The 23,734-nt window shown below is 37.3% G+C and overlaps 1 protein-coding gene across 1 annotated transcript in view; it reads right to left on the reverse strand.

Annotated features, from left to right (window-relative positions):
* Window positions 1–2,059: 2,059 nt before the first annotated feature.
* Window positions 2,060–23,734, reverse strand: part of LOC133657368 (phospholipid phosphatase 4-like) — a 196,788-nt gene continuing 175,113 nt past the window's right edge. Inside the window, exons 6-7 of the mRNA XM_062058626.1 lie at window positions 11,815–11,985; window positions 2,060–3,443 (exon numbers count right to left, since the gene is read on the reverse strand). Of these exons, the coding sequence (XP_061914610.1) occupies window positions 3,232–3,443; window positions 11,815–11,985 (383 nt within the window). The 3' untranslated portion in view covers window positions 2,060–3,231. The remainder of the gene's footprint in view (window positions 3,444–11,814; window positions 11,986–23,734) is intronic.

Below are 23,734 nucleotides of genomic sequence, written 5' to 3' on the forward strand. Positions count from 1 at the left end.
AATTCACTTCACTTCACTTGCTCTTGATTAGTGATCAGGGGACTCACGTGCCTCCGATCACGAATTGGAATGGGAATTGAAAACGGGCTCTTGTTCAGAACCGCCTCCCAGTGTATCAGTTCTTGGAATCGCTTGCCATTTTTTCTAACAATTCTCTTAACAAATCCGGCAGGTAGCAATGGTACCATTACACAACGTGCGTAGTGACGTCAAGCAGCATCGTGGTACCCACTGTGGCAGAAACGCTTCAAAGTCTTTTACAAGAGATTGCAACAGCGCTACTTGTAATAATTGCAAGTCTGCTATTTCATCAAGAGGAGGGTATACGAATGATATGCTGAAACATTTGAACACAGCATGCAATAACAATAAATGAATCCGATCTCATCTGAGCAGCAGTCATCTGGCGTAAATACAACAGGTACTAACTAACACCGCCTAATCGAGATGAATGCCTTTTCATTTAGATAAAAATGACGCGAGACATATTCTGACTGGCTCTGAGGCGGGCAGTACCAGCTAAAGTTCACGCCTGCTGCTCGATGAATTTCACCGAGCAGCGACTATGTTTGTGGTCAAAAGATTGCAAAAATTTGCCGCAGTAGACACTCCTTTTTTTGGGTCGGTGAATGTTCAATTCTAGTCAGAAAAGTTGCATGCTTTTTTTCAATCACACTTTCACTCAGTCATTTTCATTAAACAGGTGAAACTCAGAAAATTTGAATTCCGTGTAAAAGTCCATTCATGTCAGCAATTAACTCTAAATGTGAAACTAATATTTGATATTAACTCGTTACATGCAAAGTAAGCTATGTCAAGCATTTATGTGTTATAATTTTGATGATCACAGCTTACAGTTTTAAAAAAAGACACATTTTTGTAGATTTTCAGCTCAAGGTTTTCATACGTTGTGAGCCATAATCATCACAATTATAATAAATAATGGCTTGATATATCTCACTTTGCATGTAATGAGTTAATTATGTTTTACTAAATGTTACATTCCTGTGTAATTTCCACATAATTTATTTTATTAAATTCTAGAGAAGAATATTTATTCCTTATTTTTTCCAAAAAAAAAAGTTTTCTATGCTACGTATGTGCCTCCTAAGACTTCACTGTAGGCGTTGTAAAGCCATGTTACCTTTAAACTAAACAAAAACGAGGCTAATCCACCTTTTTGTTCTCTTTTATTCCAAATAAGAATGGATAAGAGAACCGGTTAAGAAACAAATTGTTAAGCACAATCGAAAGTAAAATCGGAACCAGAAAAATCTTATCAATTCCCATCCCTAATCACAAATCTGTCAGTGTTGTCTTTCTTGTGACAATGGTTCAGAGTGTCTTGATTATTGCCTGCATAATTAAAAGACCTTATCTGCACTTCGCCTACCATCTCTGCATCCCACCCCAACGACCGACATGTGAGTCTGTGACACTATTGTACCACAATTAGTTATATTTTTTAGGTTTCATTGTAGGTGTTATTCGAGTCAGGTACTGTATGTCATCTAATGAGTGCCTGACTGTGTATTTATTCTTGTAGATGCCATCTATATGCTGATTTACAGGGCTTGGCCAGTCCTCCAGGTCCTCATAGACTGTAGTGAGGCCCCCATTAAGCAGTGGCAGTGACCTCCACCTAATGAGGATTAATGCTGGAGGTTTTGTTCAGGCAAACCTCCATTCTTCCATTCCCACCTGCCTCTAATTAATTCTGATTACTCTGCTAACATGTCGATAGAGAACGCTAGACATATAAAGATGGATTTAGGGACTGCAGTTGGAAAGCTCTGACAATGACATTAGCAATGAGGTTGCAATTTAAAATTAGAAACACACATGAGGGAGAAATGGAGAAGGAAATGTAACACTTACAGTGTCACATACTGTAATATTTTCATCCTAGACATGGACCGCTGCTTCTTACAGTTTATTGGGTTCCATTCATCACTGTATAAAATATTGGAAGTCTCCTTAATTCAGACTGGCTATTTTTAATTTCACACATGCCTGTTTCCCAAAGTAGCATCGATAAAACGGTAAATCTGTAAGTCTGACTGCGACAAAAAAATGCTATTGATCCATCTCTGACAAAAAAACAAACAAACTATTATTAAGTGTGGGTTGTGTTGTCAAAGAGCTAGGAGTTTGTAGAAATGTCTACCAAGTGATCGGTTGGATGGGTGCTCATTGCTTGGGGAATCATTCTGTACATTTAGCACCGTGAGCCCCCAAAAACATGATTTCACACTACCACCTTTCAATAAGGCAAAACACGTTCTAGTGTTGACATTACAGCACAGCTAATACCAGCTGCTCCAAAGTATGTTTCTATATATACAACTTTACCAACAAAAAAATCCGATCAGATATTCAAATTGCGTATGCTCTTTCCCCATATCATATCTACATATTGACGTTCACAGCTGCTAAGCAACAACAGTATAAAACACACAAAGAAGAAATAAGTGAACGCCTAGAGCAGGGGTGTCAAACGTACAGAACAGGTTTTATCCGGCCCGTGGGATGAGTTTGCTAAGTATAAAAATGAGCTGAAATTTTTGAATGAAAGAAACAGCTGTTCTAAATGTGTCCACTAGATGCCGCCATAGCAATTCTTTGTATCTTTGTAGATGATGCTACATATGTAAAAAAAAAACTAAAAAAAACACATGATTTCCTAGACTGGTGCATTGTTAGTGCACCAGTCTAGGAAAATGAGCAAACTATGTAAATAAAATCCTGCAATTTGATTTTGATATATTTGTTTTATTTTGATAGATTGAAAATGAACACCAATGAGTTGACTGATGAACATTATCACATAATTTATTCAGAAATTATAAATAACGACAAATAAAGATAGAATACTATTAACCGCAACATGTAAGTGTAAACAAACCCCAACAACATTGTGATTTGTACATTTTCAGAATGTGCTTGTTCTATTTTTAAACAAAGAAAACAATCTGAAGTTGTCTTTATTTTTAAGTTATCGTACCGTGATTTTTCCAGTGCGGCCCACTTGGGAGTAGATTTTTCTCCATGTGGCCCCCGATCTAAAATGAGTTTGACACCCCTGACCTAGACAGTATAGAACAGGATGGAGGTGGAGTGTGGCTTAATTACTGTCCTCTGGAATGTACACAGGAGCCATGTAAGTTAGTCAGTGGGAATGTGGAGGGGGCTCTCTGGTTCGGCGAGGGTGGTCTCGGTGGTGGCCACTAGTCATAGCGGCGCTTCTGTCAAGCCCTCTAGAGGGAGGGTGGTGGCATTTTCAGTGGCCCGCTGATCCTCCTGGGGTTGAGGCGGGGTGATGTGAGCGGTTGCAGTCAGGCTGGCGTAGGCGAGGTGACAGTCCGTGTGCAGAAAGGGGGGGTAGTGCTGGCGATAGCTGATGTATGCAAACAGCAGCCCGATCACGCCTCCAACAAAGGCATCTGCGCAGTCACAGAAGGGAATATCTTTTTAAAGTACGCCTCCATAGGTAATTGTAGCCTAACTTGGGGGAACTAAATAACACCTGCGTCAAAAGGAACAATTCATTTAGTGCAGCAGAATGTGTTATACTGACTCAGTGTGCACATTCTTTATGGCTGACAGGTTGAACAGTTGATTCAAATAAATTGGAAGGCTTAACTGACTTTGCATATAACATTCAATTGTTTTTTGTGATTACTGGTTGTAATATTAGCAGCTCAAAAATGAAACCAAAGCAATCTAGGCAGCCGTCATTCAGCAGCATTATAGGGGAACTGCCCTTTTTTTGGGGACTTTTGCCTGCCGTGAGACAAGAACACACATGCCTTTTTTTTTTTTTAGGATTCCAGGTTTTAGGACTCTAAAAAGTTTTGCAAGCTACAACTATTATTGTAGCTAATGAGAGTCATCTATGTTGACTTCAAAGCCTTTTAAAACAACTTCAAAACTCTCTATCAAGTATACATTTAATGTAGTAATATACCCAACGGAACAATATGTTATATATACAATATTTAGTGTATTTTGGTCATTTTAGTTAGTTTAGTTTAGTTAGTTTATACAGTGGTGTCCAAAGTGCGGCCCGGGGGCCATTTGCGGCCCGCAGCTAATTGTTTACCGGCCCGCCACACATTCTGGAAATACTATTGCAAAAATAAAAAATAAACATTACAAAAAGTGGAATGAGGTGAAATCTAACTAAAAAAAGTTGCAATGTTGACACAAAACTGCCATGCAGGCTGTTTTTTTCTTTTGTCAATCTTTCTTTTTCTTTTTTTGCCATTGCTTAAAAAAAAAAAAAAATCAATGTTATACTGAATTATTGACCTATTCAAGGCTCCAATTATTTAAAATATTTTACTTTAAAATGTTTTATGTGGAAAATATTGCATATATTGTGTGGTTGCCGTACAAAAACATCAACAAAATAATAGTTTAAACGTAAAATCGACAGATATATCTGAAGTTTATTTATTAAGTCAAAAATATTAAAGTTTGATGATTTGGTAAAATTGCAAACAGCTATAATGATGTACAAAGCAAACTATAACCTGCTACCAAAGAATGTACAACAATTCTTCTCAACTAAAGAGGAGAAATATAACCTTAGAGGAAAACATAATTTAAAACATTTATATGCACGTACAGCACTTAAAACTTTTAGCATATCAGTATGTGGAATCAAATTATGGAATGGATTAAGTAAAGAAGTTACAAATTGTACTGATATGATCCAGTTTAAGAGGTTGTTCAAAATAATAGTGCTTACAAAGTACAAAGAAGAAGAATTATGAGAAATACTTCTAACCTTATTAGAAATAAGATATTCTTCATCTCAGTATGTTAATAATGACTGAATTAATTAATTACATATTATAAAACTGTTGTGTATACTAATTCATAGATGTTATTTTATTATATAAAACGGTCAGTAAATTATTCTATATCATTGTAAACGCTTTGAAGTGGGAAAGGGGTAGGATTAAATAAGCTTTGCTTCTTCCTACTCCTTTTCGGGCATGATGTAAAATGAAATGATATGAAATTGTGTGACGTATTAAGATGTAAGTGTGTTCATGTTCGAAATAAACTAAGGAAAGAAAGAAAAAGAAAGAAAGTTGATCTTGTAACTTAAGTGTTGAAAGTAAAAAAACCTAATACAAATGTATCACTTTCTGAGTGGGGCACCTTTTGTATCCTAAATATATTTAATGGGATTTTATTTATCTTTTCACTGTGATTACTCAAAAATAACAATTAATTAATATCAATGGTGTCTTGCATTATTGATGTTTTTAAGGCTCTAATTACTTCACATCAAACTTTGCTTTCTGAATGTTTTGGGCAGTGGGGGAAATACTGCATATTTCAGTTTTATTATAAAAAACAAAGTTGTCTTGACAGAAAAGGCATACAACCTTTTTGGTTTTTTAAATGTTATACCAACCTGAAGTTGATATACTGTAGAGATTTACTGTAAGCATTAAATAAAAACAATAAAAAAATAATTTGACTTGTTTTTAACATTTGACTTTATGGTCCCCGGGAGCCCTAAAGGGAAAAAAACCCCAAAATCCATATATTTTGTTATGATTTGAAAATGAAAACTATCAAAATGGCCCCCGCAGGCTTTAATTTTTCTGTGTGCGGCCCTCAATGGAAAAAGTTTGGACACCCCTGGTTTATTATTTCTTCGGTCAGTGGTCAACAAAATAAACAAACAGTTTTACATAAACAAACAGGTGTACATTCATAAATTGAAAATAATGCAGACAGAAAGGGTTTAGGCTGAAGTTGAACACTTATTGCGCCTAACCCTATAAACAATGTCAAATACAAGATGAGCTTCCTAAAAATATGAACTTTCCTTTGCACAACATATTATAAATGCACTTTGTACACAACATAAACACTGTTCAATTATATACACAGTACACGTGTTAGTTAAACCTTTGTACCAATTATATACCATATACAAACAATTATACTTCCATTATTATTTATATCCCACATTTAGTTTGTAATTAACATTGATCATAGTATTAACTACTGTGTTGATTCAAGAGTGATATATTTTTCCAAGACATTGGTCTTAAAGTGATTTTTAAATGTGTGAATGGAACTGGAACATTTTAAGGAATCATCCAAGCTGTTCCACAGATGAACCCCCCTGACATAAACACATCTACTTTTTAAGCTTGTGCTTATGTTTGCTTTCTGAAAGACAGGCCCTAAATCACAAGTGTCTCAAAGGGCTGCACAAGCCACAACGACATCCTCGGCTCAGATACCACATCAAAACAAGAAAAAACTCAACCCAATGGGATACAATGAGAAACATTGGAGAGGACCGCAGATGTGGGAACCCCCCACTGGGGGACCGGTGCAATGGACGTCGAGTGGATCTCGCATAATATTGTGAGAGTCCAGTCCATAGTGGATCTAACATAATAGTGTCGCAATAGTGTTACAATAACAATGTCGCTACAGCTTGGTTATCATACAAGTTGAGGAACATCTATGAAATATTTTTTGCAAGTTTTGGATGAATTTTTAAAGTGATTTAGAGGCAGAACATATTGCTCCCCTTAGTAGAATTGCTAGCCACTTAGAACGAGCCCATTACAATTACAAATTGGAATGCAAAAAAAATAAAATACATGTGTTCTTGTCCCTCATAAGGATTGGAAACAGTAAAACACATTTCAAAAGAAGTACAGTTCCCCTTTTAAGGGATACAAATTAATATCCTAAAAGTGTGATGAATATAAAATGACTTAGACATTCCCTGGAGTTGGTGAAAATATAATGTTCTCATGGCTGCACCAGCTGACTTCCAGGATTTAAACCTTATCAGTTCTTAGGTCTCACTAAATTATTTTGTTTTCCTTCTGGTCGAAATTAAATATGAGGTTGATTACAGCGTATAGAAGTGCATGAGTGTGCAAATGTTTCATCAACCCCTGTCCAATAAATGAAATAGAAGGAGACATGATGCAATAAATGAGGATGATGGCCTCACCATCATAGTGACGGGAGGCTTATATCAAAAAATGCTATGGGGTGCTGGGGCTATTAGTATTTATCAAGTGTGCCTCAGCTGCCTGCCTAATGTTGTTTCCCCGCTTGTGTTTACACTGAGTGCAGATTGAGGTCCCACAGGTTTAATAGGGTGCATATGCTGACACTCTGCTTCGAGAAGAAAGGGAGAGAATGTGAAAAAAGGCACTACGACGGTGCTTGCTTTTCCATGTGTGGTGTTTTCATGTTCAACGTGTGCCTTGCATTGAATTTATTAGCTAGATTTGCATTTAGTAGCAGAGTAAAGTGCTAATAAATAAGTTGAGCATTCTGGGCTTATAGACATTTGCATAGTGGTCAGTATTTCACAAGAATACACACCTTACATTTCAGCAACCATTTTTTTTTTTTACACAATACCTTGTCAGTGGATAATATAACAGAATTTGAAACTTGGATACACTTAAGAGTAGTCCGTGTACAGCTTGTACAGCAGTTTATGTTCACCATCCATTGGAAATAAGTCAACACACATGCATCATTGTCGAAATAGCTGGCAACACACGCTCATTTCAAGATAATTGTGTCTTGCCGACAGTCAAACGTTGTGGTGGTAATGTCATGGTGCAAGGCTCCATGAGTGCTGCAGGCAATGAAAATCTGCGGCTCATCGAGTAGGAACGTTAAAGGAACATGTATATAAGGTTGGAAGTTCCCTAAGGCTCGATTTTGTTTTTATAAGTTAAATGCTGTGTTTTGAGGACGTTATTAGGAGACACAGCATGAGTTTCCTTGATGATACCCTTTTTAGCTGCATTTTAGACATTGAGTCATTGATGGCAGTGAATTTCTCTGGATGAGCTCCAAGCTCACCTGTGAAGTGAAAACCATTTAAAGGTCATCGAGAGAATGGCAAGAGTGTGCAAACAAGTAATCAGAGCAAAGGGTGGCTGTTTTGAAGAAACTAGAAAATAAAACATGTTTTCAGTGATTTCACCTTTTTTTGTTAAGTACATAACTCCATATGTGTTCATTCATAGTTTTGATGCCTTCAGTGAGAATCTACAATGTAAATAGTCATGAAAATAAAGAACACTCATTGAATGAGAAAGTTTTGTCCAAACATTTGGCCTGTACTGTATATATATAGACATATATACATACACATATATATATATATATATATATATATATATATATATATATATATATATATATATATATATATATATATATATATATATATATATATATATATATATACACATTGTCTGTCTATCTGTGTTGGCCCTGCGATGAGGTGGCGACTTGTCCAGGGTGTACCCCGCCTTCCGCCCGATTGTAGCTGAGATAGGCTCCAGCGACCCCAAAGGGAATAAGCGGTAGAAAATGGATGGATGGATGGATGTATATATATATATATATATATATATATATATATATATATATATATATATATATATATATATATATATATATATATATACATATATATATATATATATACACATTTATAAATATATATATATATATATATATATATATATATATATATATATATATATATATATATATATATATATATATATATATATATATATATATATATATATATATATATATATACACATTTATAAATATATTTATATATATATACACATTTTTATTTATATATATATATATATATATATATATATATATATATATATATATATATATATATATATATATATATATATATATATATACACATTTATAAATATATTTATATATATATATACACATTTTTATTTATATATATATATATATATATATATATATATATATATATATATATATATATATATATATATATATATATATATATATATATATATATATATATATATATATATATATATATATATATATATACTATATTGCCAAAAGTATTTGGCCACCCATCCAAATGATCAGAATCAGGTGTCCTAATCTCTTGGCCCGGCCACAGGTGTATAAAATCAAGCACTTAGGCATGGAGAATGTTTCTACAAACATTTGTGAAAGAATGGGCCACTCTCAGGAGCTCAGTGATTTCCAGCGTGGAACTGTCATAGGATGCAACAAATCCAGTCGTGAAATGTACTTGCTCTTAAATATTCCAAAGTCAACTGTGGGCTTTATTATAAGAAAATGTAAGAGTTTGGAAACAACAGCAACTCAGCCACCAAGTGGTAGGCCACGTAAACTGACAGAGAAGGGTTAGTGAATGCTGAAGCACGTAGCGCAAAGAGGTCGCCGACTCTCTGCACAGTCAGTTGCTACAGAGCTCCAAACTTCATGTGACCTTCCAATTAGCCCACGTACAGTACGCAGAGAGCGTCATGCAATGGGTTTCCATGGCCGACCATCTGCACCTAAGCCATACATCACCATGTCCAATGCAAAGCGTCGGATGCAGTGGTGTAAAGCATGTCGCCACTGGACTCTAGAGCAGTGGAGACGTGTTCTCTGGAGTTATGAATCACGCTTTTCCATCTGGCAATCTGATGGACGAGTCTGGGTTTGGATGGTGCCATTAGAACGGTACATTTCGGACTGCATTGTGGCGAGTGTGACATTTGGTGGAGGAGAAATTATGGTGTGGGGTTGTTTTTCAGGAGTTGGGCTTGGCCCCTTAGGTGGACCGACATCATATTGAACCCTATGGGTTAGGAATGGGATGGCACTTCAAGTTCATATGTGAATAAAGGCAGGTGGCCAAATACTTATGGCAATATAAGGTGGGCACGCTTGTGTTGCCGTCTATGTGTTCACTTTATTCAGAGGACAGTACATATGAAACACTGAAAAAGTTGCTGTTAATCCAAGTTTTATTGGTTTAGTGTTATCCCTTAAGAAGGTATTATACAATATTTGCTGAAATGTAAGTTGTGTAATACATTTTGAGATACTGTAGTAGAAGTAGTAGTGTCGTCAGGATACACTGAGTACGTTCCGATTTTTTTTGGGATTTTCATACCTACTGCATATTACATCTAATGGCTATGCTGATGTTAAAGTGTGGCTTGTTCAGCCCTTTGAGGCATTTGCGATTTTGGGTTATATAGTTAAACTTTGATTGATTGATTGATTGAAATAGCAGACAGCATCAAAAAAGTATCTTAGATTGCGCCAAAAACATTACACTACTACCACGAATGTCTCGGAGCGGATGCAGGTCCGAAGCAAATAGACTGGCTGGAGAGAGTTGTTTAGTAGGAATTTCCGGACACAGAATCATCGAAGCAAATCTTTCCAATGTCTCCGAGTTCATTCATAAGGCTCAGTGGATTGATAGAAGAAGTTTGAAATCCGAAGGAAAAGACCGTTTGTGCCCCGACCCTTACTGTTCCAGATGATGATTGCTATTGTTCTAGAAAAGCTTGCCAGTTGTGTGAAATACAGAGTTATTGTTAATCACTTTGGAGTGCATAAATGCAGTATGAAGAGGTTTGTTTACGCTTTCTTCTTTGCCTTGTAATATACATTACCTGCTTCATTCTCTTCCATCTCATTTGTATTTCATTTGGGAGTCCTAAAAAAACCAGAATTCTCCATTTCCTTAGCTACCTTCTTAAATCTCTTTTATTTTCTCCCATCGATCCACTTCAAAATGTTACATTCTTTTAATTTGTGAAGCAAATAAACAGTCTCATCTTCGTTCCAGTGTGTTGCCTATGTATTGATGCAGGATACGAAGGGTCATCTCCATATAATCTACGTGTGTTAATCGGGTTTCTCAAAAGCCAAACCTGATCAGATTAAGTTGTTTGTGTAATTTAGTGCATGGAAACGTAGTCACTGATACACCCAGTGCAATACAATTAACCCCAAGTATGATGAAATATCAAGTGATAACACTGAATGTACTTGCAAGTGAAGAATCAAATAACGGTGGTTAAAGAATTATAAAGTAGTTTGTTACTCATGTCGATTTATTCAGCTTCTTTAATTTGAACAAGGACGAAAAGACGCAATAGAAGATTGGAGAACCAAGTGATTACTCCACGTCCATGGGAAGTCAAAGGATAGTCTGCAACTGTGCAACTCTGCACTAATTATCTAGACTGCCAATAATTGTATTATTAACGCAATTGTCACATGAATCTTTGTTTTTAAATATGTAAACCATTAATTTATTGTGGTGTTACCTTGCACTGTAATTACTTAGTGGAAAGCCATCTTCTTTTACCCAAGAGAATGTTAATCATGTTCTCTGGAGGTTACTGAATCAAATGAAAGTCTAATATTATTTTGTAGATTCACAAAACAATCATATCTGACTCTCTGTACTTTGTAGAAATTATTTGTCCTGATTTATTTTACTTCCCTGACCTTGTACTTGACTTTTCATGCAGCCATGATCGATTAAAAATGCATGCAATCAGTGAAATACAGCCGTTAGGCAGCCTCTCATAAATATTCCTGAAATATTTACAAACCAGCTAACTTAGAATTAATCATTGTTGATATAAGCTCAATCCAAATTATTGAGAGTCCAGTGCAATAATGGATAGGGTTTTATAATGTTACAGACACCTTTTGTGTCAATTACATTTAATTATGGCAATATTATATCACCTTTGTTGTAATATGTATTTATCATGCATAGAAATTCCAATAAAAACATGTTTGTGTGCAATACATTCTTGCAATAAACATAATCAGATATTTTTTTTAACCACAACCTCCTCAGCAGTACACCTCCACTATTTTAAAGTTGTGTGCAATCTGAACATAACCTAATAGAAGAGAGTTGCATCACAGTTTTGGAGCCCTTATGCTGACCTTGCCAGTGGTGCTTGTAGTCGCAGGTCCGGGACAATGCAATCATCATTGCACTGTAGAGGGGCAGCACCGTGGCACAGAGACGCCAGCTCCGACCTCGACCCTGCCTGGTAAAGCACTGCAGCTTCCCCGCCAGGTAGAAGGAAGTGAAACCAAGGCCAGAAAATGCAACTAAGAAAGAAAAGACAAGAACAAATTGTCAAGCCAGCCCTCCACTCACCCTAAACAACATTTTGCATATCAGTTATGTGGGAGAATAAAGGCCATGTTACCCTCAGCTATGCTGCAACTGAATGAAAACAATGACATTTACACAGTGATCATTCATAATGATGCTTAATAGTTGACAAAACAAAATGATAAAATCAATAAGCATAATATGACATGAAGAGAATTTGAATACTAATCGTAAGATTTCTGATAGTCTAGCATCTCTTCTGCCAACTAGTGTACGGTCCTTTATTAATTGCTCATGTTGGGCACCGAACTCGCAGTGTTGAGCTGGCGTTTGTACTGCGGTGACGAAAGACTCCACACTCTCACCGGGGTTCCTGGCTCTGTTTGTTAAAGCATGCTCTTCCAAAGATGACGTTTCGCTTGCTGACACATTGCGCGTTTAAATTATTCCTTGACATACTGGTATGACTTCAGCTGTAAAACGCTCATTATATCCTTGCCGTTGTCGCCTGTGGCATACTGTACATAAAAACGTTCACTTTAAACCCCTCTGTCTTTTTATCTCGTCCCGATGCGATTCTAGCGTTCAAAATGTTTAACCTTAATAATTAAGAATAATGAAACGGAGATCGAGTACATTACAAGTGGTAGTTTACTTCCTGAAAACATTAATTAAACACGTTCCCCAGAAGAAGGTCTAGAAACCCTAGCGCAGCGTAGGGATGACCACACCCCGCGCTTCCCGGAGCTCATTTGATTGATCGTTGCAAAGTCCCTTCTTCTTCTGGCTGGTCTCTCTGATTCCTCATGCAGGGCGCCACTTTTGCCACCATCGGTCGCTGAGGGAAAATTAATCGCTGTCTTGTTCATTATGACACCTGCTGAATTAAGGAAGCATCCTTAAAGTAAAGATGTGATGAAAAGTTCACAACATTGCACTCGCCAGTCGTCATCATGCCAAATGCAAGTTGTCCACACTGCCAGCAGCCAGGAAGCAGCGACGCTGAACATCCACTTTTAGGGGTAGGTTAGACTTGTTTTCCATGATATTAATACTGTTAAATACGATTAAATAGTGATTGCCAACTGCATCCTCTAGTCCAGGGGTCACCAACCTTTTTGAAACCAAGGGCTACTTCTTGGGTACTGATTAATGCGAAGGGCTACCAGTTAGATACACACTTAAATAAATTGCCAGAAGTAGCCAATTTGCTCAATTTACCTTTAACTCTGTTATTATTAATAATTAATGATATTTATCTTTGTGGAAACACTGATCATCTTAATGATTTCTCACAATAAATATATATAGAAACAGATAAATATCAATATGCAACACTTTATTTTTATATTTTCTCTAAGTGCACATTTTTCAAATTGAACATTTTCAAATGATCACTTCTAAGACAGTCTTGTGAAATCACAATATCCCATTTTAACTAGCTAGCCACTAATATTTTTTAACAAATCATGAATTACTTTGCACCATGTTTGTACAAATAATAACTCATGTAAAATACAAAAGTAAACTCTCACATTTTTAAATCATGTCACACTTTGAACTGGACACCACATCTGTTATCTGTTTCTTTGTCAGTTAGTGGGAAGCCTGGCATTGCATGCTGTTAACTAGTGTGTTGTACTCTGGTGTGTAACTTGACACTGCATCTCTGAGTGAGTCTTGCAGATGTGCATCAGTGAGGCGTGTTCTGTGTTTGTTCTTGATGAAGTTCATGTCAGAAAAGGCTGATTCACAAAGATAAGATTTTTCCTCATTGTTTGCGGAACCTTCTTAATCTTTTGGACATATTTTCACAGCAATCTGGCCTTAAGCTTAATTATGAAAAATGTAAAATGTTAAGGATCGTAAATCTAAAGGGAACGTCCTTTCGAATGGAATGCAAAGTGCCTGTTTTGTGGACAGATGGACCAGTTAACATACTTGGTGTTGTTGTCCCAGAAAATCTGGAAGATCTAGGCTCAATAAATTATAATAATCGACTAAGAAAGCTGGACAAAATTATGCAATTATGGAAAGGGAAATCCCTAACCTTGTATGGTAAAATGTCTATTGCCAACTCGTTAATTATTCCTCAATTTATTTATTTGTTTTTGTCATTACCAGCTCCATCACAAAACTTTTTTAAGATTTATGAGCGGAGGGTCTTCGATTTTGTCTGGAACGGCAAACCAGAAAAGATTAAAAGAAAGGTTTTGTACAAAGAGTATGAGTATGGGGGCCTGAAACTTCTCAACCTTGAAGCTATGTGTCTGTCTTTAAAAGCATCAATTGTTCCAAAGATGTATTTAAACATTGAGTGGTACACAAATGTCCTGTTGGACAAAAAACATGTACTGTATCAAAAGAAATTGTATCCTTTTTTACAAGTGATCCCCTCCCAGAGAGTCTGCTGGGAAACATGGCGGGGTTCATAAAGGAAACAATCCACTCATAGTGGTGTTTTCAATTTTATGTGCCAGAAAAAAGAGACGATATTTTGCAGCAGTTAATATGGATGAACTCTAATATTGTAATAGATGGAAAGCCTTTCTTTTGGAAAAATATGTTTGAAAGAGGAATCATTTTTGTCAATGATATTATCAATGAGAATGGTAAAATTATGAAGTATGATGAATTTAGAGCTATGTATGGTGATGCTTGCTCAAGCTTTTCATTTTATCAACTAACTGGAGTAATTGGGAAAAGATGGAAACAAATAATTAATTATGGAACTACTAAATTATTAGTTTGTAAACCTCTAATGAGAAATTCTAGTTGGCAAAAAGGAACTAAAGTAAATAGAAAAATATATAATTTTTATTTAATAAAGAAATCTTTGAAGGCTGCCTCATACAACACAAATGGAAAATGGGAGGACTTTTTTGACTGCCCGTTGCCATGGGATGCCATATTCAAACTAATCTATAAAACCACTATCGATGTGCAAAATCGTTATTTTCAAATTAAAATTATTTATAACTTCTTACCCACAGGGAAAATGTTAAAATTATGGAATATGACAGAGTCAGATGATTGCCGATTTTGTTGTCGGGAGCCTGAATCCACCCTGCATTTGTTTTGGTATTGTCATATTGTGTCTTTGTTTTGGGTGGAAGTTGAAAAAATGTGTTTAAGGATTGGTTTGTTTATGAAGCTTAATGTGGTTTCTGTTATTTTAGGAGAGTTCATTGACAATCATGATTTAGTCAATTTAATTATAGTACTCGGTAAAATGTTTATTTTTAAGGCCAAAAACAGATATTCACTTAGTATTACTTTCTCTAAAACATTTATTCAGTATTTTCTAACTTTACAAAGTTACATGGTTGAAAACAATAATGATGCCAAAAAACATTTAAAAAAAGATGAGAAGTCCTCAAAGGCTTATTTTGAAAGTATAATTATGTTTATAGATTATATGATATCTGTTGTTGTGTTCCCTAATTTGAGTGACCTGGACATAATCTGGACTGTACATAAATGCTTATTTTGAAAATGTAATTTAGTTTATAAATTATATGCAATCTGTTGTGTTCCCTAATTTTTTTCTGTGTACATGAATGAAGGTGTGTGTTGCTGAGTCCGACTTGGACATTATCTGGACTGGGCCTGGTTTAAAAAACCCTTTAAACAAATCTAATTTAATTGACAACCTGGTCTGTTGAAGATAAGGCCCTTTTTTAAAAAATAAAATAAAATAAGATAAATAAATAAAAAACATTTTCTTGGATAAAAAAGAAAGTAAAACAATATAAAAATAATTACATAAAAAATAGTAATTAATGAAAATGTTAGTGGACCAGCAGCCTATACAATCATGTGTGCTTCAGGGACTGTGTCCCTTGCAGATGTGTTGTCTATGTTGTGGGAACCAGAATATTGGTAGCAGAAAGAAATAACCCCTTTTGTGTGAGTGGGTGTGGATGAGTGTGCATGGGGGAAGTTGTTTGGGTTGATGCACTGATTGAAAGTTTATCTTGTGTTTTTTCTATGTAGATTCAATTTAAAAAAAAAAAAAAAAAAAAAAAAAAATTTAAATTTTTTATTTTTTTTAATTTTTTATTTTTATTTTTATTTTTTTTAGAACAGGCCCGCGGGCGACTCATCTGGTCCTTACGCGCGACCTGGTGCCCGCTGGCACCGCGTTGGTGACCCCTGCTCTAGTCTATGCTATCGTTATTTGGCCTTTTGTTGTGAAAACGCCGGTTCTTATTCAGAAGCTGTAATGCTGTTTTCCTTTAGAAACTATTAGGAATCCTGATGATTTAAGTTTGTTCGACAGGCAGTTCATATGTGTTGCTGGACGGTGTTTCAACAATATAGGTAATCTAACGTTAGACATTCACTAAGATTTTCTTTATTTCTTAATAAAAGTAGAGTTGCGTTTCCTTCAGCCACCGAAGGCGGCGTACTCAAGACACAAGCGAGAGAATTTGCAGCGACCAATCAAGAGTTCCGGGGAGCGCGGGGCGTGGTCATCCCTGCTCTGCGCTAGGGTTTCTAAACTCGCTCCCCAGAATACTCAACTTAGTTCCGCCTACATAACACTTTATGATACACTATTGGTATGACCAGAAGTATGAACTTAAAATATTCCAAATAAAGATTAAATTAAAACATTGTTACATGAATGGAACATTTTTAAGTAGGTCTCCAGCTTAGGTAGGTAAAGTAGGCCTTCAGCTTCCTGGAAAATAATACACATTTCTTGGAAAAAACAAACAAACTTATTGGCTGCTAATTTCAAGACAACGTGACACAAAGTACTAACCAGTGGTCATCGATATCAAGTTACCATAAAGTTCCTTACACAGACTTCCTGAAGCTGTGACTTGAGAAATTTAAAAGGGTCTTGTGGAAATAAAAATAAAGCCTAACTTAAAAAACAAAACAATCTCATTTTGTGCTTGGACAACAGTACACCATTTAAAAGATATACATGTGACTTAAAAGTTTGAAATGTAGGACCTCTTTTAATAGCTTGTAGGAATTAGATCCATTATGAAGTACATAAAATATCAATTTACACTCTGATGTTTAATATCTTGCCCATAATCAACAAGAAAAACACCCTGCTGTTTATGTCCAGTATTCGCCACACTGAGATCATGACCGAATTATCAAGCTCACCATCACCTTTGGGTGATTGCATCTCATAAACTCTACACATTGACGTCCAAATATCCCGCGTCGCAACGTAAAAGGCATTTTCGCAAAATCCTGCTAGGTTTTGTATAAAAGTCACAGACGGCTTATTGCCTGATTTCCTATTACTGCTGTGATGATATTTTGCAGAACCAGACCTTCATTAAACACCAAAGACAATAACATTTCTCATTAAAAGAGAAATCCATAATCATCCATAAACAAGTTTGTTGTTAAAGTTAAAGTTTAAGTACCAATGATTGTACAAACAACACAAGCCCCAGCTTCTCCAGAAGTAAACCTCATTTTTCTTAATCGTATCCTCCTCCATATCATGTTTTATTTTTTTATGAAATCACTGTGTCTAGTTTTGGACGTTTGTGTAGCACAAGTATTATTTTCGAACACTGGATGCAACTACAAAATTCGCAAAGTGGGAAATTGTTTGTTTTTGCAAATTGCAGATAGTCCCATTATTCCAACAGCTGCTCCAACCAAACAATAAACATTAGAAAGGTGGAAAACGGATGAGAGGGAGAAAACAGGCAGAGTGCTGACGAAAACAAACAAAAAGAAACCACACCAATATAACAAATGTGGAGTTTTGCAAAGACCAAATAGAATGTGTTTTAAGACGATAGAAACAGGATTGACAATCCACACCTCAGTTGGCTCAGGAGATGACATTGTCATACATAGTACAGGCTGTACAGCACTAAGTTCACTCTGTCTTGGATATTTGGTAATGTAGTACTGCGGCTATTCAAGTAATTGTATTTTATTTACATATATAGAGACAGGATAGTCTTTTGTTTGTTTTTTTGTTATGCAACTTGATACAAACATTTAAAAATGTGTCAGTTTGCTTTTTTGCCCAAATTAAACCCGTATATTAAAAAAGTACTTAGTTCAAAATGAAATGCAAAACATAGTTAACCTTAAAATTCAAAGATGTGCCTCTACATCTGCTCTACATCATTAGGTCAATGTCTAGTGCATAAATGTGGTCTCTACCGAGGGGCAAAGCTGAGAGGATAATTCCAGTGTCAGAACTTCTTTCACACGCAATAGATTGAAAATATCCAGATCGCATTTTATAAATGTGAGCCTCTAATTGGTATACGCATTCTGCCAGAGTGCTAAAAAAATCACAAAAATGAATGAATTGGGCATAATGGATGTGGCTGCAATGCCACATTTTCAAATTTCCGACCCCTCTAACAACAACCAACCAATACTGTATATAAACTTTTCCTGTTTTTTTAAGAGACCTATAGCAACAAATGAAATCATGCAGCATATTATGTTTTACGGTTTATGTCCCACGATTTGTGGTTGATGTCCCTCCCCCATTTCATAGTACTCAGTATTCGTCTCTGAGAGCCTACTCTGCTCGTGGTAACGCCCCAGCACGTCATTATGTTGTACTTTCTAACAGTGATTTTCTAAACTGGACCTACTTAATGCGCATCACTTGATCCGCATTAAAGAGGGGTACAAGTAGAAGACTGCCTTTACTTTTGGGTCATTTTGAATACCTGGTTATTAACTATTTGACTCATGAATACGCCCGCGGTGGTCCAGGCTCTTATGAATGTAATGACTTGACAGGTCACTGTGTTTTTGTCTACCATGACGATATGCATAATTGTTTTTGCCTTGTATGGAGACACACAATAAGCGTTTGCCTCGCCCTAATCTCCTAAATAGCATTTTCGTTAAAATTAAAACATGTGCTTTTCATCACAGTTCCTTTCATTGGGTATATTGTAAAAAAAGGGTCAGCTTCGGCCAGACACAAGCTGCAAGCTGTGGTCGACTGGACTACTCCTACATCTAGAAAGCTGTATAGGGTTTTGCCAATTTTTACCCATACTATTAGCAATTTCAGTTTAACCACCATCGGAGCCAACTCACCACCTGGTGGTGATCGGTAGAAAGCTCCACCCCTCTCTTCACCCAAGTGTCCAAAACATGAGACTGCAAATCCGATGACACAACCACAAAGTCGATCATCGAACTGCGGCCTAAGGTGTCCTGGTGCCAAGTGCACATATGGACACCCTTATGTTTGAACATGGTGTTTGTTGTAGATAATCTGTGACAAAAACAAAAGTTCAATAACAAAACACCACTCGGGTTTAGATCCGGGCGGCCATTACTCCCAATCACGCCTTTCCAGGTTTTACGGTTGTTCCCAATGTGAGTGTGGAAGTTCCCCAGCAAAACGAGTGAATCACCCTCCAGTAATCCCTCTAGTTAAACCAAAAAGGTTGGGTACTCTGTACTTGTCTACTGGGTTAAACTCCAGCGTACAGGCTCTGAGCCGAGGAGCAACAAGTATTGCCACCCCCGTCCGTCGCCGCTCACTATTTGCAAAACCAGAGTAGAAGAGAGTTCAGCCCTTCTTGAGAGGGCTGGTTCCAAACCCTGGCTTTGGGTCGAAGTGAATCCGACTATACCAAGTCAGAACCTCTCCACCTTGCACAGTGGCTGAGACTCCTTCCTACCCAGCAGGATGACATTCCACGTCCCAAGAGCTAGCTTCTGTAGTCAAGGATCGAACCGCCAAGGGCCCCATCTTTGGCTGTCGCCCGGATCACATTGCACCCGCCCTATATGCCCCCTCTCATGAGTGGTGAGTCCATTGGAGGGGGGAACCACGTTGCCTTTTCAGGTTGTGCCCGGCCGAGCCTCATGGGGACAAGCCCAGCCACCACATCCAGGCCCTCACCCTCAGGTCCTTGATTGTGTTTTTTTCATAAAGGTCTTAGAACTGCTCTTTGTCTGGTACCTCACCTAGGACCTGTTTGTCTTGGGAGACCCTTTTAGTCTGCTGAATTCATGTGTTATTCCTCCTTGATTTCATACTTCCAGGAGTCAATGCTGAGCTCCTCTAAGATGGACTGACGCAAAGTGGAAAAGTGTTCTGTGGTCTGACGAGTCCACGTTTCAAATTGTTTTTGGAAACTGTGGGCGTCGTGTCCTCCGGACCAAAGAGTAAAAGAACCATCCGGACTGTTATAGGCGCAACGTTCAAAGGCCAGCATCTGTGATAGTATGGGTGTGTATTAGTGCCCAAGGCCTGGGTAACTTACACATCTGTGAAGGCACCATTAATGCTGAAACACATTCTGCACATGTTACAACAGCGTGGCTTAGTAGTAAAATAGTGTAGGTACTATACTAGCCTGCCTGTAGTCCAGACCTGTCTTCCATTGAAAATGTGTGGCACATTATGAAGCGTAAAATACAACAACGCAGACCTCGGACTGTTGAACAACTTAAGCTGTACATCAAGCAAGAATGGGAAATAATTCCAACTGAAAAGCTTCAAAAATTGGTCTCCTCAGTTATCAAACGTTTACTGAGTGTTGTTAAAAGGAAAGGCCATGTAACACAGTGGTAAAAATGCCTCTGTGCCAACTTTTTTGCAATGTGTTGCTGCCATTAAATTCAGAATTTTTCAAATCTGACCCAAGTGTCTTTTTTATGTTCTGTATAAATCAGATATGTACACAATGCAGTGACATACGGTGAGGTTCATGGCTGGTGAGACACTGACTTCATCACAGTCAGATTTACAAACATATGAACCCTAAAGAGTATCTTATTCACCATTTGATTGGCAGCAGTTAACGGGTTATGTTTAAAAGCTCATACCAGCATTCTTCCCTGCTTGGCACTCAGCATCAAGGGTTGGAATTGGGGGTTCAATCACCAAAAATGATTCCCGGGTTCGGCGCCGCTGCTGCCCACTGCTCCCCTCACCTCCCAGGGGGTGAGCAAGGGGATGGGTCAAATGCAGAGGACAAATTTCACCACACCTAGTGTGTGTGACAATCATTGGTACTTTAACTTAACTTTAACTTTACACATACAAACTGTAGCACACAAAAAAGCACATTTTAGGTAAGGTAAGACTTTATTATGGTCTTACCTTTACTTATAAATGAAGTCCTTGCGCAGCTCCTTTTGAACAAAAGCATCGATAACTTGTTTATAGAAGTCTTCCTTATCTTTCTTCAGTTTTAAAAGTCTCTCTGTCTCGATGGAGATCTTCCTTTAAGTATTACCTCCTGCTTCGATTGAAAGTCGAGTTTAGAATACTGTTTTATTTTATATATGTAATCCTCCATGTTAAAAGTTCAGGCAAGAGGAAAAAATAAACGATCGCTGCTAACTGTTGCTGCTTGTTGTCACTTCTTCTGCAACCGAGTAGTCACAAGAATGATCTCTGGGATCACTACAGCCCTCTACCACCAGGAGGCGGGATTACTGCGAGCCTCACACAGTTCGTCTTCGCAGCAGTTTTATGATTGCTCAGCACAAGAAATACGTTACACACATACAGTTGTTGACAAAATACACTGTACATTATATACCTCAGCTAACTAAACTATGGAAATGTATAATATAATTCATATAGCAATATGGTCTCACTGCACAGCAGGCCAGCAGTTAGCTGAGTCATTGCGCAATCCATGGTGAGGCTCAACTCAGTGACGTGCCTCAACTGGCTAGTGACTCACAGCAAGTCTCTTCTCAGTATTTGAACGGCAAATGTGAAAATTCAGCGATTTTGAATAACATTAATCTAAAACTGGTGAAGTTAAATGGAAAATAACTTTATAGTATAATCACCGGATACATATAACAATTACATTTTTTTTTTTCTTTTTACATTTATTTTCTTTCCATGATGGCACGTGAGGCCCCGCCTCACCTGCCTCCCCTGACTGCACGTCACTGATACAATGTGACTGCAGTCTAAATGCTCCGATTGCGTTCATCCGATCAGTACGTCATCAAATAGCAATAATAAGCGTCATAATACAGTTGCAAAATAAATAGTTGACAAATGAGTAGAAAACAGGCAAAAGTCATGTTTTAGGAACTCACGTCAATGTTCCACCACTCCTGTCTGTAACTGCTCCCTCACACGCTCTTCATAGCAGACGTCGAAGCAAATGTTCCACACACTGTGACAGCCAAAAAGCTTACCCTTTTCTTTCTTAATATTCTCTGCGCAACAATTTGGTTCAGAAAATGTTGACTTGGATTGCTCAAAATCCTTGAAATATTGCCACAAATGCGCTAGTACTAAAACCTACCAGCATTGAAGCCATGATTACTTCTGTAAACACTGCAGCAAGTGTAACGGCATGACATTATGTATGCGTTTGGTCAAATTGTGTTCACATTAGAAACAGCAATTTTTTTGTAATTTGAATAACTACTTAAAACATTAGATTTGACAAAAAAATATATATATTGGACATCCTCCCCTGAACGTAGCCAAATTTCCATTTATTTGTATAACATTACATCTACCTGTATACAGCAAGCTTGCAAAAAGACATCCCTTGTAGACATAATACAACTCAAAATAAGTAAATAGAGAATGCACAGAACATGTTTTTGTCTAATGCTATCAGTTATCTCTGTGTAGTAAATTCCCCTCAAAGAAATGTTTGATAGATTATCTTTGCTCTTGTGGGTTTATTGATGCGGAACAATGTTTGCATTAGGGCTGCAACAACGGTCAAAAAAGGGGGGGCCCAAATCTGCGGCCCCGCTCCAAGGTTTCTCATTGTGCCCATTGGGTTGAGTTTTCTCTTGCCCTGATGTGGGATCTGAGCCAAGGAGGTCGTTGTGGCTTGTGCAGCCCTTTGAGACATTAGTGATTTAGGGCTATATGAGTAAACTTTGATTGATGGATTGATTGATAGTCCTCTTTGTGTCAGGCTTGTCCCTGACAGTTTGGTCATGTTTTAGTTTTTCCTCTGTGTCTGTCTTTATTTCCAGTTAGCGCTCTTATTTTGTTTTTATTTCCTGCTTGTATCCCTGAGTGTTTTTTCCCCTCAGCTGTGGCTGATTGGCACCGGGACACACCTGGTGTCAATCAGCCAGCTGCTATTTGGATCTGCTTTGTCCTCCAGTCAGGGCTGGATTATTGTCGCTACTACCTGTCATTTATACTTGTCGTTGTAGCTGTGTCTACTTCTGTTCACTCTGCTCATGTCATAGTTCCTTCGTGTCACGGTAAGTGTTTTTGTTTCTTGTCCACAGTTAGCCTTTGTGCTAGTTTTTGTTCATAGCCTAGTTTGTTCTCCGCCTTTTGCGCGCCTTTTGTTTGTACCCTTTTGTTTGTTTTTGGTTATAGTGTTAAATTAAATCATGTTTTCCTGCTCAATGCCTGCCGCCATCTCTGCATCTTGGGGTTCGTCACCTACACACTCTGACAGAATAATCCAGCCCTGACTGGAGGACAAAGCAGATCTAAATAGCAGCTGGCTGATTGACACCAGGTGTGGCCCGGTGCCAATCAGCCACAGCTGAGGGGAAAAAACACTCAGGGATACAAGCAGGAATTAAAGACAAAATAAGAGCGCTAACAGGAAATAAAGACAGACACAGAGGAAAAACTAAAACATGACCAAACTGTCAGGGACAAGCCTGACACTTTGTTGCCTAAAATATCTTAAGCTGCATTTAAAAGTTGATGTAAATATCATAGCCATTAAAAATGTGTATGCTTTATTATCCGATGAGTCGACTAATTGTTAAGATAACCGTTGACTAATTGACTATCAA

The sequence above is a fragment of the Entelurus aequoreus genome, linkage group LG09 (genome assembly GCF_033978785.1).
Source record: "Entelurus aequoreus isolate RoL-2023_Sb linkage group LG09, RoL_Eaeq_v1.1, whole genome shotgun sequence".
Classification (NCBI taxonomy): Eukaryota; Metazoa; Chordata; class Actinopteri; order Syngnathiformes; family Syngnathidae; genus Entelurus; species Entelurus aequoreus.